The sequence below is a fragment of the Tachyglossus aculeatus genome, chromosome X1 (genome assembly GCF_015852505.1).
Source record: "Tachyglossus aculeatus isolate mTacAcu1 chromosome X1, mTacAcu1.pri, whole genome shotgun sequence".
Classification (NCBI taxonomy): Eukaryota; Metazoa; Chordata; class Mammalia; order Monotremata; family Tachyglossidae; genus Tachyglossus; species Tachyglossus aculeatus.
This window is the reverse complement of record NC_052101.1, coordinates 109,934,365-109,950,869: the sequence shown is the minus strand read 5'-3', so window position 1 is coordinate 109,950,869 and position 16,505 is coordinate 109,934,365. Positions and strand designations below refer to the sequence as shown.

At 51.8% G+C, this 16,505-nt stretch overlaps 1 protein-coding gene across 2 annotated transcripts; it reads right to left on the bottom strand.

Moving 5' to 3' along the window:
• Positions 1–374: 374 nt before the first annotated feature.
• On the bottom strand, positions 375–14,304 carry LOC119950333 (calcyphosin-like). Of its 2 annotated transcripts, XM_038772638.1 has the most exons (6): positions 14,114–14,304; positions 12,497–12,500; positions 2,780–2,901; positions 1,883–2,060; positions 1,302–1,508; positions 375–1,088 (listed from the first exon to the last, which is right to left on the bottom strand). In XM_038772638.1, the coding sequence occupies exons 1-6, from the start codon at positions 14,302–14,304 to the stop codon at positions 987–989; spliced, it is 804 nt and encodes a 267-aa protein (XP_038628566.1). In that variant the 3' UTR covers positions 375–986. The 2 variants fall into 2 exon arrangements, with proteins under 2 accessions (XP_038628566.1, XP_038628565.1); XM_038772637.1 differs by lacking the exons at positions 12,497–12,500; positions 14,114–14,304 and adding an exon at positions 3,767–3,871.
• Positions 14,305–16,505: the final 2,201 nt, after the last annotated feature.

Sequence of the window (16,505 nt, the reverse complement as noted above, 5' to 3'; positions counted from 1 at the left end):
GCGACTGATTTTTTTGCATCTCCCAGATTGACTTTACAAATAGTGGTATTACACTCACTACTGCCATTGATTAAGCTTCGGGACTACTTTACTGTCCAGCTCTATTTCTGCTCTTTCTCCACATTTTGTGTTTGTGTGTTCTTCACCTTGCCCCGTGGCACTACCTTTGCCCTTGTTGAATTTGATCCTTCTGCCGTGGACCGTCTTCCCGGTAGGTCTAAGTGGGCAGCCCTCACCCGGTTTAGCTCCCAAGACTCCAGAGAACCCAATTGATTCTGGGGCCTCATTGAGGAAATCCAAGTTACCAAGCTCACTATTGTTATTATTATTAGCATTATTATACTTGTTAAGCTCTTACTGTGAGCCAAGCGCTGTTCTGAGTGCTGGAGTAGATACAAGTTAATCAAGTCGGACACAGTCCCCGTCCCCCGTGGGGCTCACAAAGTATAAGTGTGCTGAAGGTCCAGGGAGGGAGACCAGTTTTCACGTTGACTCTGGCTGTGCGAGCTATGTCAGCCAGCCAAGGAGAGAATGCCCAGACGCCAAGGACCCACCTCTCCCCTCCCATTTCTGTATTGACGAACACGAGAAAACAGTATTTTGTCAGGCAGTGCAGATTTCAATCTAAGCAAGTGGAAGAACAGGGCCGGATATGGCGGCGGGGACTGGAACTCACTTTGGGGACCTGCTTTGTTGGCACTGGCTCGGTTTCCCTGGTCCTATGTGTAGTGGCCCAGCCTGGGGAGGCAACGTAGTTCCTTTCCCCAAGCCAAGGAGGTGTTGAAGGGAGGGCTAGGAAAAGACCGGGGGGAGAGGAAGAGTCCTGACTCTCCTTAACCCCAGAGCCAAAGCTGAAAGGTGGCTGGGGTCAGCCCTAGCCTGCAGCGTCCTAAGGGGACAGAGGGCACAATGAGCGAAACTGGGGAGAGGAAAAGCAGGCAGGAAGCACCGACGGTCGGTCTCCCGGTCCAAGGTGGAGGAGAGCGCTACAGCCGCCAGGCACTCTGCATCATTGCCACAAACTCCTCGTCTGTGTTCACGGAGGCGCTCACCCCACTGTAATAATCCAGGAACTCCTCAGCCGTGACCTGGAGAGGACAGGAGGAAATCCCTGCTGTTGCAGCAGACGGGGGTCTGCTCCAGGCGGGGTCCCTGGGGCTGAACTCACCCTCCCGCCCAAGGCGTCTCCTTGGAGGGGGCAGGCGGCTGAATGAAAAGGAAGGGGCTCCGGCATCCCCCTTGTCCGCCCGGGGGACCGGCAGCGAGGGACAGCCGGTGGAGAGGAGAGGGAAGTCTCTGACCTGGCCATCCTTTTCAGGAGAGTCGAAGTTATCCAGGAAGTGGCGCAGCACTTGATCCTCTGTCCACTCCCCGCTCCGGACCTTCGGGTGGCTCCGGCCACTGTACACGCCCCGCAAGTCATCCACAGTCACCACGCCGTCCCCGCTGCGGTCCAGCTTGGCAAAGGCGGCGTGGATGACCTCCTCTCTGGCCCTGGACATGGGAGGCTGGGAGAGAGACGGCAGCGGTGTCTCGCCTTTGGACCCCGATGCCCCGAGACTGTCTCGGCTCGGGTCTTCCTGCAGACTGAACAGCTGTTGGGATGGGATGGGGCTTCTGGACTCAAGAAAAGACCCCTTACTTGAGGAGAGGAGGGGCATTATGAATTTTCCACCCCTGGCGTGGGGCTTTGTGCACGGAAACACAGGAAAAGTAATTAGAGGCCCGCCTGTAAATACCGCTCCCACCTTGGCACACGCAGCAGCTCTACCAGTGAGGTGATTTGAGGGTAGAAAAATGGGCGCTGTGGATGCAAAAAGTTTGCCGGCTCTAGCCTGGATGGAGAAAGAGGAGGCAGGGAGGGGAACCGTTGCTACCTCACCCGCACTGCTCGCAGGAACTCCTCTAGGTCCACGGTGCCGCTGCCGTCACGGTCATACTGCTTACAGAGCTGCTCCACCTCAGCGGCTTCCAAGTGGAAGCCTAGCTCTGTCAAGCCCCGCTGCAGCTCCGCCGCGTCCAGGGCCTGGCTCTTATCCGTGTCCAGGCGGCGGAAAAACCTGCGGACCCCGAGTAGTGTTGGGGTGGGGGGGGTGGAGGGAATGGGTGGCGGGAAGTGCGCTGAGGTTTGACCCTGGACTGCTCCCTCCTCCCCCACCACGGTCTCTGAAATTTAAGGTTCCAGCTTCAAACCCTTGTCATCTCTGTTCTTCATCGGGGAAGAAAGGGGCATGAGTGCAGAGAAGCAGCATGGCTCAGTGGAAAGAGCCCGGGCTTTGGAATCAGAGATCACGGGTTCAAATCCCAGCTCCGCCAATTCAATCAATCAATCAATCGTATTTATTGAGCGCTTACTGTGTGCAGAGCACTGTACTAACGCTTGGGAAGTACAAGTTGGCAATTGTCAGCTGTGTGACTTTGGGCAAGTCACTTCTCTGGGCCTCGGTTCCCTCGTCTGTAAAATGGGGATGAAGACTGTGAGCCCCACGTGGGACAACCTGATCACCTTATACCCCTCCAGCGCTTAGAACAGTGCTTTGCACATAGTAAGCGCTTAACAAATACCATCATTATTATTATTACACCAGTCCCCTAGCAAGACTGGAAAGGGCAGCGCAGGGTGCCCTAAATGGGTCAGGGACTGTGACCGATCTGCTTATCTTGCATCGTCCCCAGTGCTTGGCGCGGAGGAGTGCCTAACATACCGTGCTCGTCATTATTATTAGAAGAAAGGAATTTGAAATGTTCCTCCACGATGGGGGAGTGGGAGGGCATTCACCTAGCCAGGCCTTTGATCCCAGATGCTCCACGAGCCAGACACTGTGCCCGAAGCTTCTCTGTGGGGTCTTTGCCAGCCTCCATGGCAGCAGTCCTCTTCCTTCCCCGTCGGTCGCTCGAGGGCTGGTACAATGGGAAGGAAGGGGATACAAACCCATACGATGGGTGCAGGAGCCAAGGTGCCCACCCGAGTATATGCCCTTGGGCTGGGGGAGGAACACACATCTCGCTCTCGTCCCCCTCGGTCTCCCTTTTGGTTGCCTGGCAAGGAAAGGTAAACAAGCTGCTGGACTGGGCAAGGCAGGGCTCCCATGGGGAACAGGCACCAACTACAGGGAGCTGCCAGCAGGAATCAAACCCTGGATTCGGTAGATTTCCCGATTTAACGGCCCAATGTGACCCGAAACCATCTTCCAAGGGCGGGTGGAAAAATCAGGCTGGTGCAAAGACCACATCAAACCACTGGAATAAAAATGGATGCCCTCCTTCCCCCGGTCTTCAGGGTCCCGGTGTTCCCAACACAAATCACCGAGGCCCTAGGGTTGGGATTCCTGAGGGAGGGAGTGTTACAGGAGGACGGAAGGTTCTGGGAACCTGGCCATCAGGCTGGACTACGGTGCACTGGAAAGGCCTGGGGCCAGGACAGGTCAGACCCTGTGTGTGGCCACGCATTTTTCAGAACTGGGATAGTCTCAGTGGGTGGGTGGGTGGGGGGGGGGGCAGGGGCATAGAGCTTCTCCGCTCTCTGGGATTCATGCCCAGTCCCTGAGGAAAGGAGGACCCTCTCCGTGTCACCCGCCGACTGAGGGAGAGGCGAGTTGGACTGAGAAAGCCCAAGCTCCTGGCCCATCGCCTGGGGGCCGAGGGACGACTTCTCGACTTCTACCCTCCCGGCCCCCGTTCGGCCACGTCTCCGTGGCAGAACTTGGGCCTTCCACTGGCCCTCTCCCTTCCCCTGCCCCCCTCCCCACTCCGCTGCCCAACTCACCCGCTGTTTCTCCCTGGGAGGCAGAGTTGGGTCTAGCTAGTCAGCTGTCTCTGCAGCAACCCCAGAGTCCCTCCTCCCCCAAACACGAGTTGCTAGGGGACAGGAGGCCCCAGGAGCCGGGAAGGGGACGGCTTGTAACTCTAGAGGTGCTGAAGGGAGAGTGTGTAGAGCTGTGCTACCTGAAGTGACCCCAAAGCTGGGCCACGGACTAGTGCGTAGGAAGCCTGGACCTAGGCGGCCCGAAGCTCCATGTAGATGCCCCAGCGACAACAGCCCCCAGCCCTTTGGGAAAGGGGGGTATGAATATTTTGGAGCGCTCCCCTAGAAACATCACCTCAGCTACTTGAAGGCGGTTGCTTTTTGAGTGTGAGTGCCTCGATTGAAGGGACGATCCTCTCTTTTACCTCCATCACGCTCTTCCAAGTGCTCAGCCCACAGCAGACGTTCAATAAACACCGCTGATGGATCAAACTGCTACCTCGGGTTGGTTTTTATTCACTGTGGCCTAAAGAGAAACCTCCCTGCATTCATGACCTTGGGCAGCCTCTCCCCATCGTGTAGACCGTAAGCCCGTCGTGGGCAGGGATTGTTTCGATTTGTTGCTGCATTGTACTTTCCAAGCACTTGGTGCAGTGCTCTGCACACAGTAAGCGCTCAATAAATACGACTGATGGAATCGCATGGCAGCGGGCAGACGTGCCTGAGCAAAAACGAGAAGGAAACTTCTCCAGGGTGAAAGCAAGGTGTCCTTCCCAGACTGCAATTCATTCATTCATTCATTCAATCGTATTTATTGAGTGCTTACCGTGTGCAGAGCGCTGTACTAAGCGCTTGGGAAGTTCAAGTTGGCAACATACAGAGACGGTCACTACCCAACAGCGGGCTCACAGTCTAGAAGGGGGAGATAGACAACGAAACAAAACACATTAACAAAATAAAATAAATAGAACAGTAAATATGTACAAGTAAAATAGAGTAATAAATCTGTACAAACATATACAGGTGCTGTGGGGAGGGGAAGGAGGTAGGGCGGGGGGGGAAGAGGAGGAGAGGAAGGAGGGGGCTCAGTTTGGGAAGGCCTCCTGGAGGAGGTGAGCTCTCAGCAGGGCTTTGAAGGGAGGAAGAGAGCTAGCTTGGTGGATGGGCAGAGGGATTGGGGGGCATTCCAGGCCAGGGGGAGGGACATGGGCCGGGGGTCGACGGCGGGACGGGCGAGAACGAGGCACAGTGAGGAGGTTAGCGGCAGAGGAGCGGAGGGTGCGGGCTGGGCTGGAGAAGGAAAGAAGTTCTGCTTCTTTCTTAGTTCCGCTTCCCCAAGAGGCGGGAGCTGCGTTGGCCCCACAATAATAATAATAATAATGGCATTTATTAAGCGCTTACTATGTGCAAAGCGCTGTTCTAAGCGCTGGGGAGGTTACAAGGTGATCAGGTTGTCCCATGGGGAGGGCTCACAGTCTTAATCCCCATTTTACAGATGAGGTAACTGAGGCTCAGAGAAGTGAAGTGACCTGCCCAAAGTCACACAGCTGACAATCGGCGGAGCCGGGGTTTGAACCCATGACCTCCGACTCCAGAGCCCGGGCTCTTTCCACTGAGCCACGCTGCTTCTCCACGAGGCCTGATGGGAAGTGGGGAGAGGGGCAAGCCTCAGCAAACACCTGCTCCAGGCCCCTTTGGGAATGCCTCCAACTTTCTCCCCGCCACCTCGGACCGGTTTGCCAGGAAAAGAACACCTTCACTTTGGGCCGAGCAACAGGGAGACCGAAGAAAAAGCACCCCTTGACAGACTGCCTCTCTGGGAGGAAATCCAGGAGGGGAAGAAAGCATTAATAACCACAGCTCCAACGTGAGAAGGGTGCAGTGTTACTTAAAATTTAATAGAAAAGGAAAGGGCAGACACGAGGTGTAACACGAACTTCCCGAAATGCCCCAAACTGAAACGTAGTATTCAGATTTGTGATGGCTTCACTCATTCAATCATATTGAGCGCTTACAGAGTGCAGAGCACTGTGCTAAGTGCTTTGAATTCGGAACCACCAACGCCCACCAGGCCTACAGGGAGAAAGTAGTGCCTAGTTGCACGAAGTTCACGCAGTTTGCGAAGCAGAGCGTGTCCACACATACACATACATACACACACGCACCAGCTATAGAGAAAGCTGTAACCCCTACAAGTGACCTCGTAGCTATCCTCCCAGAGCAGCGGGCGGCAAAGATTTTCCATCTTTCCATCTTTCCCCTTCTGGGCTCTTTTAGGGCAGTCGCATTTGATATCCCACAGGTGTTGAGAGTGGGGAAGTGGGGAGGAGGGGAGCACGTAGTTCCTGAGGAATTTGGGGACTTGGGCGTTCCCAGAAACGCAGCCGGGGACTCTGCCTGCTTGGACCGCTCGGGACCCAAGGGAGGAGTCCAAGAATGAACGCTTCTGCACGTGTTTGCCGTCTTCTATTGTGTTTAGAAATAAGCACCATGAAGCGGTAGCTGACTGACAGCCATTTTAAAAAAACCCTGAATCATCCTGAAGTTCAGAGAAGGTTTGGAACTGCTGGGCCCGGAAATTTCCCCGGATTTCTTCCAAGCTCCTCTGCACGGCGTATAGAGCCCGGGCCTGGGAGTAGAAAGGTTGTGGGTTCTAATCCCAACTCCTTGTCTGCTGCGTGACCTTGGGCGAGTCACTTTACTTCTCTGTGCCTCGGTTTCATCTGCCAAATGGGGATTCAGGCTGTGAGCCCCACATGGTTCAGGGACTGTGTGGCCAACACGATTTGCTTGGAACCACCTCAGCGCTTAGTACAGTGCCTGGCACACCGTAAACGCTTAACAACTACCAGAATTATTATTATTAAAGTACAAATCCTCCAGGCGAAGGCTTGGCTGGTAATGCAATAAGGTTGGAGAAAAGCTCAGTTTGGAAAATCCCAGACAGGTTTTTCACCCACAAATCTACATGTACCCCTTGTCCCCGGTTGGCTCCGCAGAAGACCCGGGAGCTGTTTGGTGAGTGCTCAAATGCTCAAGCTACCTGGGGTGATAAATGGGAGTCCCTGTGGTCTTTTTTTCCAGGTCAGAGTAATACACGCTTCATTGCTCCACCCTAGAGAGCTGAGTTTGCGGCCCCAGCCCAAACCCTCAGCTACCCGGGACAGGGTGGTCCCAGGAACAACGCTGGACAAAGCAGAACAAGAAGAAAGGCCTGTAACAGAGTTTCAGAAACCTGTGTTGAAAATGCAGCTAGTTCTACGGGGCCCCAACCAGCCTTTGAATGGGGAGATAGGGCAGAAGAATACTAATATCAAGACGGGTCTGAACTCCTCATTTTAAAAGTTCGGTTGATGTCCCCACTGAGACACCGGCATTGATGTCGAGCAACTGTTTGGGTGATTTTTTGCAGTGTAGATTTTGTGCTCTCTCTCTCTCTCTTCTCCTCCCCCCACCCCCCAAACCACTGCCCCCAACCAGAATCTAGTTCAACATTCTTGTTATTGCACTGAGGGTGTGTTGTTAGAAATGTTGGCATTGTCACTCCTCCCGGGAGTGGAAGGGGAGCCAGGGGGATGAGGCAGAAGTTTATTTGCAGAGCCAGATCACCACAGGAACCTATACAGAGAGTCTGTATACCCACGCCTCCCAGACGGGGGGGGATCTGGGGAATTTTGAAAGCAATCACCACCAGAGCAGCGTGCCCAGAAACCCAAGAGAAAAGCCCAGGCCACATCTCTGTCTCTACATCACCTCAGCCCCAGCCTACCTGAGCGGGTTTCCTGCCCACCGGACAAGAACAGAGGCACGGCCCAGGGTACCAAAGCGAATCTTTGGGGGCTGAAACAGTTGGTAGACGTTTTGTTTTACAAAACAGGAAATAGACTCAAATACTGTATTTCTTAAGGTGCCTCAAAGAACGGATCATCCCAGAGAAAGAAAAGCGGATATTTCAAATAGAACTATGTGCAGATATATATATAAAATAGAAAAGTATCTTAGTATGCTACATAGAATTGCATATAGAGATGCTATCTGGTTAGTTTCCACATTCTGTTCTTCAGAGGGACAGTGAAAAGGCAAGGAAGATGAGCCTGGTCAGGCCAGAGAGCAGATCGGTGCCCGGCTGCACTTTGGGCCAATGCCTTACCCTGCAAGGTGTGGATTGGTGTTTTAAGTTTCAAGATAAAAGGAGAACTTTTAGAGTTCAATATTTTAAAAATACATTGAAACTTCTTATTAAAACTGATAGAAAACTGTAACTAGATCAAAAGCTAAACAGGAAATAAACCTTTAAGTCTAATAGGTTAGACGTCGCTATTCTGCTTATAAAAAATAAGAAACCCTTCCAATCCCCGCCCCTTCTCTGGCAAACGTGACAGACGAAATGATCGATTCCCGGGATTTGGGGGAAGGGCAGCAACGCAATGCAAAACACCCTACAGGCTGGAATTAAGGTGATTTTCCGACACGGGACTGCTCCTACAGAAGAATGAACCGGTTCCAAATCCTGGAGAGGAGCATTTCACACATAGGCGTAAGCGCCATCTGCCCAGAAGACAAAAACGGCCATGAGAATCTCCAGCTCTTCTCCTCATTTCCCGAAAAGAAAAATCTTCCCGTTTTTGGTTGGTGACAACTTTCCACCCAGGGCGGATTGACCAAATGGGCATCCTGCCCCAAGAAGTGGTTTCTTGACTTTGCAAAACTGGGTTTCTGACCCTCCTAAAGTCTGCTTCTAGAATTTGGGCAGAGAGGTAGAGAAATTCTCCTAGAACGACCGGCCCAAACTTTTCTGCCAGAGGCTATTTTACTCCCGTCCCTAAATTCAATATTCGCTCCCATTTTATCCCACCAACGTCTGCGGCCCCAAGCTGGGCAATCTAGTTACCGGAATGAAGGGTAGTCAAGGTGTGGGATGACCTCACCCTGGCCGCAGAACTTGGAAGCTGGGAGCCTGGCTTTAACGAGATCGCTACCGCTCTTCCGGAGTGGAGAGTCGGGGTTTGGGAGCGGAAAGAGATCCTTGGCTACGAGGAGCAAGGCGCCTCTAGGCATCTTTCTCTCTGAAGCAGAGGCAAGAGCAGAGTAAGGAACAGTCAGCTCCTCTGAAGGAAGGACACAGAGGGAAAGCGGTGTCTGCTCTTAATCGGGACCAGAATCCCATGGTGAGATGTCAAGTCCTTCCCCGGTCTTAAAGACCCAAATCTGATCCCAAATGGGAGCTGTTCTACACGCGATCAGGAGACGGGGGCGGGGGGGGGCTGTCCAAGGATCCCGCTGACATTTCCACAGAGAGCATGCATCGAATCCCGGCGTTCACACCGTGGTTCCGAACATAGTCTTGTCCAAATCCTGATCATCCAGATCATCCTCACTGAGAGAGAAGTCCTTGTGGTTAGGGAGCTGGTTGGCAACGCGGTCTGTCTCTTCCTGCCTGTCGGGAAGGGGAGAACCGGCGGGGCTCTCCGCTCCTGAGAAAGTCCCCAGGCGCTCGCCTTCGGCCATACAGGAGAGGAGGTTGTCAAGAAGGGGACGACTCCTGCAGATTTTATTCAACAGCTGGCTCCGGTGCTTCAGCTGGACGATCAAGTCGTCTTTTTCCTGGATCACATTCAAGAGCTTCTGGACAGTCCCCTCAGAGGAAAAGAGCTTTTCTTGAAGATCTGCAATTTCTCTTGGGGTGGGGGGGGGGGAGGGGGGGAAGTATGGCAAAAAAGGAGACATGGATAAGAGCTGGAATCTTTCGTTCAACTTCCAAGTTTTTCTGCCCGTGCTGTCTTCCAAATTCCACCCCTCAGTCTTCCCATCAGAGAGGGAAATGGTCCTATAATCCCGAGAACTGAGAGTGACACGTAATACCTCATTTTCTCTCTACATTGAAAACCCCCTTGGAAACACCTTAGCTTTGATTTCTTCGGCGCCAAAGCTCTTGGTGAGTAGGTTTTAGCAGGAATTGGCAGGAGGGAGGCAGAATGAGTGTGTTTGCTACCGACCCGGTGCTTAGCAGGTAGGTAGCGGGCAGCATGGCGGGTAAAAACCATTGGTGGGCCTGAGGGGAAATGTGTTGGCCTACATTCTTGGAACTTCTTGGCAGGGTACTGAGGGTCGACTACACACGTGGACGGATTCCCTTCTCAAAAGGCCAGTTTCGGGAAGCATCGTGCAGGTTCGAAGCGAGGGACTGAACGCTGCTTTTAAATTGATGAAAAACCGTGAATGGTACTATTGCACTGAGGGGCTTAAAGAGGGAAACTCATCCTCTCTCTGCCACAGGTGGTTAAAAGCCTGGCAGGCTCTGGCGAAGCTTTAGAGGTAACTGAGGAGTCCTGCTTCGACTTTTATTTATTTTACTTGTACATATCTATTCTATTTATTGTATTTTGTTAGTATGTTTGGCTTTGTTCTCTGTCTCCCCCTTTTAGACTGTGAGCCCACTGTTGGGTAGGGACTGTCTCTATATGTTGCCAATTTGTACTTCCCAAGCACTTAGTCCAGTGCTCTGCACATAGTAAGCGCTCAATAAATACGATTGATGATGATGATGATGATGATGACTACCTTACGTACTTCCTACGTACTACCCTCCCCTTAAAGCCCCTATGGGCCTAGCGTGGACAGAACTACCTGCCGGTGGGAGGATCTGAGTTTAACGCTTCTTATAAGCAACACTGGGGAAGCAGTGTGGCTCAGGGGAAAGAGTGTGGTCTAGGGAGTCAGAGGTCATGGGTTCAAATCCCGGCTCAGCCACTTGTCAGCTGTGTGACCTTGGGCAAGCCACTTAACTTCTCTGTGCCTCAGTCCCCTCATCTGTAAAATGGGGGTGAAGACCGTGAGCCCCACGTGGGACAACCTGATCACCTTGTAGAGAAGCAGCGTGGCTCAGTGGAAAGAGCACGGGCTTCGGAGTCAGAGGTCATGGGTTCGAATCCCAGCTCCGCCACGTGTCTGCTGTGTGACCTTGGGCAAGTCACTTAACTTCTCTGAGCCTCAGTTACCTCATCTGTACAATGGGGATTAAGACTCTGAGCCCCACGTGGGACAACCTGATCGCTTTGTATCCCCCCCAAGCGCTTAGAACAGTGCTTTGCACATAGTAAGTGCTTAACAAATGCCAACATTATTATTATTATCCCCCCAATGCTTAGAACAGTGCCTCGCACACAGTAAGCACTTAACAAATACCACCATTAATTATAAAGCTGTTTGGAGGAAAGGTACTGTTTGACGATCCCCAAACAAACCCGAGGTGTTGTCTGACAGCACACTTCGTAGCTACCGTCTGAGAAACACCCGCTGTGGGGTACGCATCTCATTTGGAGCACAAAACTGGGGGTTCTCCGAGGGTGGCTCACAAAAGGCAGGAATGGAGATAATCATAATAATAATAACGATGGTACTGGTTAAGCACTTACTATGTGCAAAGCACTGTTCTAGTGAACTTCCTCGTCCCCCCCCCCCCAAAAAAAAAAAATCCCTGAAAATGACGATGAAGTTCTCCTTGGCAAAGGGGGCTGTGAATTTACCCGCCCCCTTCTTTCCCTTTAATTGTGCACTAAGTCGCACGGGGATGCTGAGCGGTTTGGGCCTAAACACACTTAGCCAACGGCCACTCCGGAAACTGAGGCCTTGTCGGCTTTCACGGCGCTGCAGTTTCGGTAGCCGTTCATTCGCCTTTTGCAGCTTTAGTTGAGGCACCAGAAGTTTTAAAAAAAATGAGGAGGAGGAAAAAAAAAGAAACCGTTTAAGGTTGTAACGGTTGATCACGGGGTTGGGGGGTCTCTGTGACGTCACGCCCGGTCCAGCACCGGGGCAGCGGGAAGAGGCGGAGAGGAGCGTGGCTCAGTGGAAAGAGCCCGGGCTTTGGAGTCAGAGGTCATGGGTTCGAGTCCCGGCTCCGCCACGTGTCTGCTGTGTGACCTTGGGCAAGGCACTTCACTTCTTTGAGCCTCAGTGACCTCATCTGTAAAATGGGGATGGACTGTGAGCCCCACGTGGGACAACCTGATCATCTTGTATCCCCTCCAGCGCTTAGAATAGTGCTTTGCACATAGTAAGCGCTTAACAAATGCCATCATTATTATTATCCGTAAAATGGGGATTGACTGTGAGCCCCCCGTGGGACAACCTGATCATCTTGTATCCCCTCCAGCGCTTAGAACATGCTTTGCACATAGTAGGCGCTTACCAAATGCCATCATTATTATTATTATTATCCGTAAAATGGGGATTGACTGTGAGCCCCCCGTGGGACAACCTGATCATCTTGTATCCCCTCCAGCGCTTAGAACAGTGCTTTGCACATAGTAAGCGCTTAACAGATGCCATCATTATTATTATTATTATTATTATCCGTAAAATGGGGATTGAGACTGTGAGCCCCCCGTGGGACAACCTGATCATCTTGTATCCCCTCCAGTGCTTAGAACAGTGCTTTGCACATAGTAAGTGCTTAACAGATGCCATCATTATTATTATTATTATTATCCGTAAAATGGGGATTGAGACTGTGAGCCATTATTATTATTATTATTATTATTATCCGTAAAATGGGGATTGAGACTGTGAGCCCCCCGTGGGACAACCTGATCATCTTGTATCCCCTCCAGCACTTAGAACAGGGCTTTGCACATAGTAGGCGCTTAACAAATGCCATCATTATTATTATCATTATCTGTAAAACGGGGATTAAGACTGTGAGCCCCACGTGGGACAACCTGATCACCTTGTATCCCCTCCAGCGCTTAGAACAGGGCTTTGCATCATCATCATCATCAATCGTATTTATTGAGCGCTTACTGTGTGCAGAGCACTGTATTAAGCGCTTGGGAAGTACAAATTGACAACATATAGAGACAGTCCCTGCCCAACAGTGGGCTCACAGTCTAAAAGGGGGAGACAGAGAACAAAACCATACTAACAAAATAGAATAGATATGTACAAGTAAAATAAATAGAGTAATAAAAGACTGTGAGCCCCCCGTGGGACACCTGATCACCTTGTATCCCCTCCAGCGCTTAACAAATGCCATCATTATTATTATTATTATTATCCGTAAAATGGGGATTGACTGTGAACCTCACGTGGGACAACCTGATCACCTTGTATCCCCTCAGCGCTTAGAACAGTGCTTTGCACATAGTAGGTGCTTAACAAATGCCATCATTATTATTATCATTATCCGTAAAATGGGGATGAAGACTGTGAGCCCCCCGTGGGACAACCTGATCATCTTGTATCCCCTCCAGCGCTTAGAACAGTGCTTTGCACATGGTAGGCGCTTACCAAATGCCATCGTTATTATTATTATTATCTGTAAAATGGGGATGAAGACTGTGAACCCCCCGTGGGACAACCTGATCGCCTTGTATCCCCTCCAGCGCTTAGAACAGTGCTTTGCACATAGTAAGCGCTTAACAAATGCCATCATTTTATTATTATCCGTAAAATGGTGATTAAGACTGTGAGCCCCCCGTGGGCCAACCTGATCGCCTAGTATCCCCTCCAGCGCTTAGAACAGTGCTTCGCACATAGTAAGCGCTAACAAATGCCATCATTATTATTATCCGTAAAATGGGGATTAAGACTGTGGGCCCCACGTGGGACAACCTGATCGTCTTGTATCCCTCGAGCGCTTAGAACAGTGCTTCGCACATAGTAAGCGCTTAACAAATGCCATCATTATTATGATTATTATCCGTAAAATGGGGATTAAGACTGTGAGGCCCCACGTGGGACACCCTGATCGTCTTGCATCCCCTCCAGCGCTTAGAACAGTGCCTCGCGCATAGTAAGCGCTTACCAAATGCCATCATTATTATGACCATTATCCGTAAAATGGGGATTAAGACTGTGAGGCCCCACGTGGGACAACCTGATCGTCTTGCATCCCCTCCAGCGCTTAGAACAGTGCCTCGCGCATAGTAAGCGCTTACCAAATGCCATCATTATTATGATTATTATCCGTAAAATGGGGATTAAGACTGTGAGGCCCCACGTGGGACAACCTGATCGTCTTGCATCCCCTCCAGCGCTTAGAACAGTGCCTCGCGCATAGTAAGCGCTTACCAAATGCCATCATCACTACTATCATTATTGTGGGACTGAGGGAGGGGTGAATACCTAGCGCCCCCCCTTTGAGACTGCGAGCAAACTGTTGGGCAGGGCCTGTCTCTGGATGTTGCCAATTCGGACTTCCCCAGTGCTCTGCACAGAGTAAGCGCTCAATAAATACGGATGATGATGAAGATGATGATTACGATTAAGCATCCGGTTGGTGCCGCCCCCGGAAAAGCGGCCCCTCTGCTCCAAGTGGGGGGAAACTGAGGCGGCGGCCGGGGTCCCGCCTTGGGGAAGCGACTGCGCTACCTGTCCTTGGCCTGGGCGAGGTCCCGCAGGGCGGCCCGCAGCTGCTCGTCCTTGCGGATGAGGCTGTGGGCCTGCTCCCGCACCGTGCGCTCGGCCGCCCCGAGCCGGGCCTCCAGCTCGGCCGCCCGCCGGTGCACGGCCGCCAGGTGCGCGTTGGCCTCGCGGATCTGCACGGGAGACGGGCCCGCCATCGCGCAGGCGGAGGCCCCGCCCCCCGCGCCCCCCTCACCGCCCCGGACACAGCGCCGCGCCGTACAAAATGGCGCTGAAGGGCTCCTCGGCCGAGGGGCCTGTGAATTGACCCGCCCCCTTCTTTCCCTTTAATTCATTCGATCGTATTTATCGAGCGCTTACTGTGTGCCCAGCACTGTCCTAAGCGCTTGGGAAGTCCAAGTCGGCAACATCTAGAGACGGTCCCTACCCGACAACGGGTTCACGGTCTAAAAGGGGGAGACGGACAACAGAACAAAACAAGTAGACGGGCGTCAAAATCATCAGAGCCGGAATTAAAGCCGTATTCATTCATTCAGCTGTACTTATTGAGCGCTTACTGTGTGCCCAGCACTGTCCTAAGCGCTTGGGAAGTCCAAGTCGGCAACATCTAGAGACGGTCCCTACCCAACAACGGGTTCACGGTCTAAAAGGGGGAGACGGACAACAGAACAAAACAAGTAGACGGGCGTCAAAATCATCAGAGCCAGAATTAAAGCCGTATTCATTCATTCAACTGTACTTATTGGGCGCTTACTGTGTGCCCAGCACTGTCCTAAGCGCTTGGGAAGTCCAAGTCGGCAACATCTAGAGACGGTCCCTACCCGACAACGGGTTCACGGTCTAAAAGGGGGAGACGGACAACAGAACAAAACAAGTAGACGGGCGTCAAAATCATCAGAGCCGGAATTAAAGCCATATTCATTCATTCAGCTGTACTTATTGAGCGCTTACTGTGCGCCCAGCACTGTGCTAAGCGCTTGGGAAGTCCAAGTCGGCAACATCTAGAGACGGTCCCTACCCGACAACGGGTTCACGGTCTAAAAGGGGGAGACGGACAACAGAACAAAACAAGTAGACGGGCGTCAAAATCATCAGAGCCGGAATTAAAGCCGTATTCATTCATTCAGGTGTACTTATTGGGCGCTTACTGTGTGCCCAGCACTGTCCTAAGCGCTTGGGAAGTCCAAGTCGGCAACATCTAGAGACGGTCCCTACCCGACAACGGGTTCACGGTCTAAAAGGGGGAGACGGACAACAGAACAAAACAAGTAGACGGGCGTCAAAATCATCAGAGCCGGAATTAAAGCCATATTCATTCATTCAGCTGTACTTATTGAGCGCTTACTGTGCGCCCAGCACTGTGCTAAGCGCTTGGGAAGTCCAAGTCGGCAACATCTAGAGACGGTCCCTACCCGACAACGGGTTCACGGTCTAAAAGGGGGAGACGGACAACAGAACAAAACAAGTAGACGGGCGTCAAAATCATCAGAACTGGAATTAAAGCTATATGTACATCATTAACACAAATAGTAAATAGGTACAAGCAAAATAGAGTAATAAATCTGTACAAATATATACAAGTGTTGTGTGGAGGGGAAGGAGGTAGGGCAGGGGGGTGGGGAGGAGGAGGGGGAAAAGGGGGCTCGATCTGGGAAGGCCTCCTGGAGGAGTTCACCTCTCAATAGGCCTTTGAAGGGAGGAAGAGAGCTAGCTTGGTGGATGTGTGGAGGGAGGGCATTCCATGTTTTAAGGTATGTTTAAGTGAAGAACACCTTCAATACTTACTACTGCTTCCATATCTGAGGTGTCAGTCGGCGCAAACATTGATTGAACCATGAACTTGTGTTTACTCTTCTCATTAGGATCATAATCAAAAGGCTGTAACATCACAGATACTTTAATTGTGCACTAAGTCGCGTGGAGATGTTTGGTTTTGTTCTCTGCCTCCCCCTTCTAGACTGGGAGCCCGCTGTTGGGTAGGGACTGTCTCTAGATGTTGCCGACTTGGACTTCCCAAGCGCTCTCCACACAGTAAGCGCTCAATAAAGGCGATTTCCCTTCAAGGCCCTACTATATGTTGCCAACTTGGACTTCCCAAGCGCTCTCCACACAGTCAGCGCTCAATAAAGACGATTTCCCTTCAAGGCCCTACTATATGTTGCCAACTTGGACTTCCCAAGCGCTTAGAACAGTGCTTTGCACATAGTAAGCGCTTAATAAATGCTATCATTATTATTATTACTCCTCCAGGAGGCCTTCCCATTATTATTATTATTATTACTGAGAGCTCACCTCCTCCAGGAGGCCTTCCCAGACTGAGCCTCCTCCTTCCTCTCACTCTCTCCATCCCCCCACTCTACCTCCTTCCCCTCCCCACAGCACCTGTATATATGCTTGT

Bases quoted from the DNA above. Each gene is read 5' to 3' on its own strand.
- LOC119950333 (XM_038772638.1), bottom strand. From the start codon at position 14,304: ATGGCGGGCCCGTCTCCCGTGCAGATCCGCGAGGCCAACGCGCACCTG. The intron at 2,061-2,779 runs GTGAATGCCCTC...CGGGGTCCGCAG, and splicing joins GGGATCAAAGGCCTGGCTAG to GTTTTTCCGCCGCCTGGACA. The intron at 1,089-1,301 runs GTCAGAGACTTC...TGTCCTCTCCAG, and splicing joins CTCCTGAAAAGGATGGCCAG to GTCACGGCTGAGGAGTTCCT.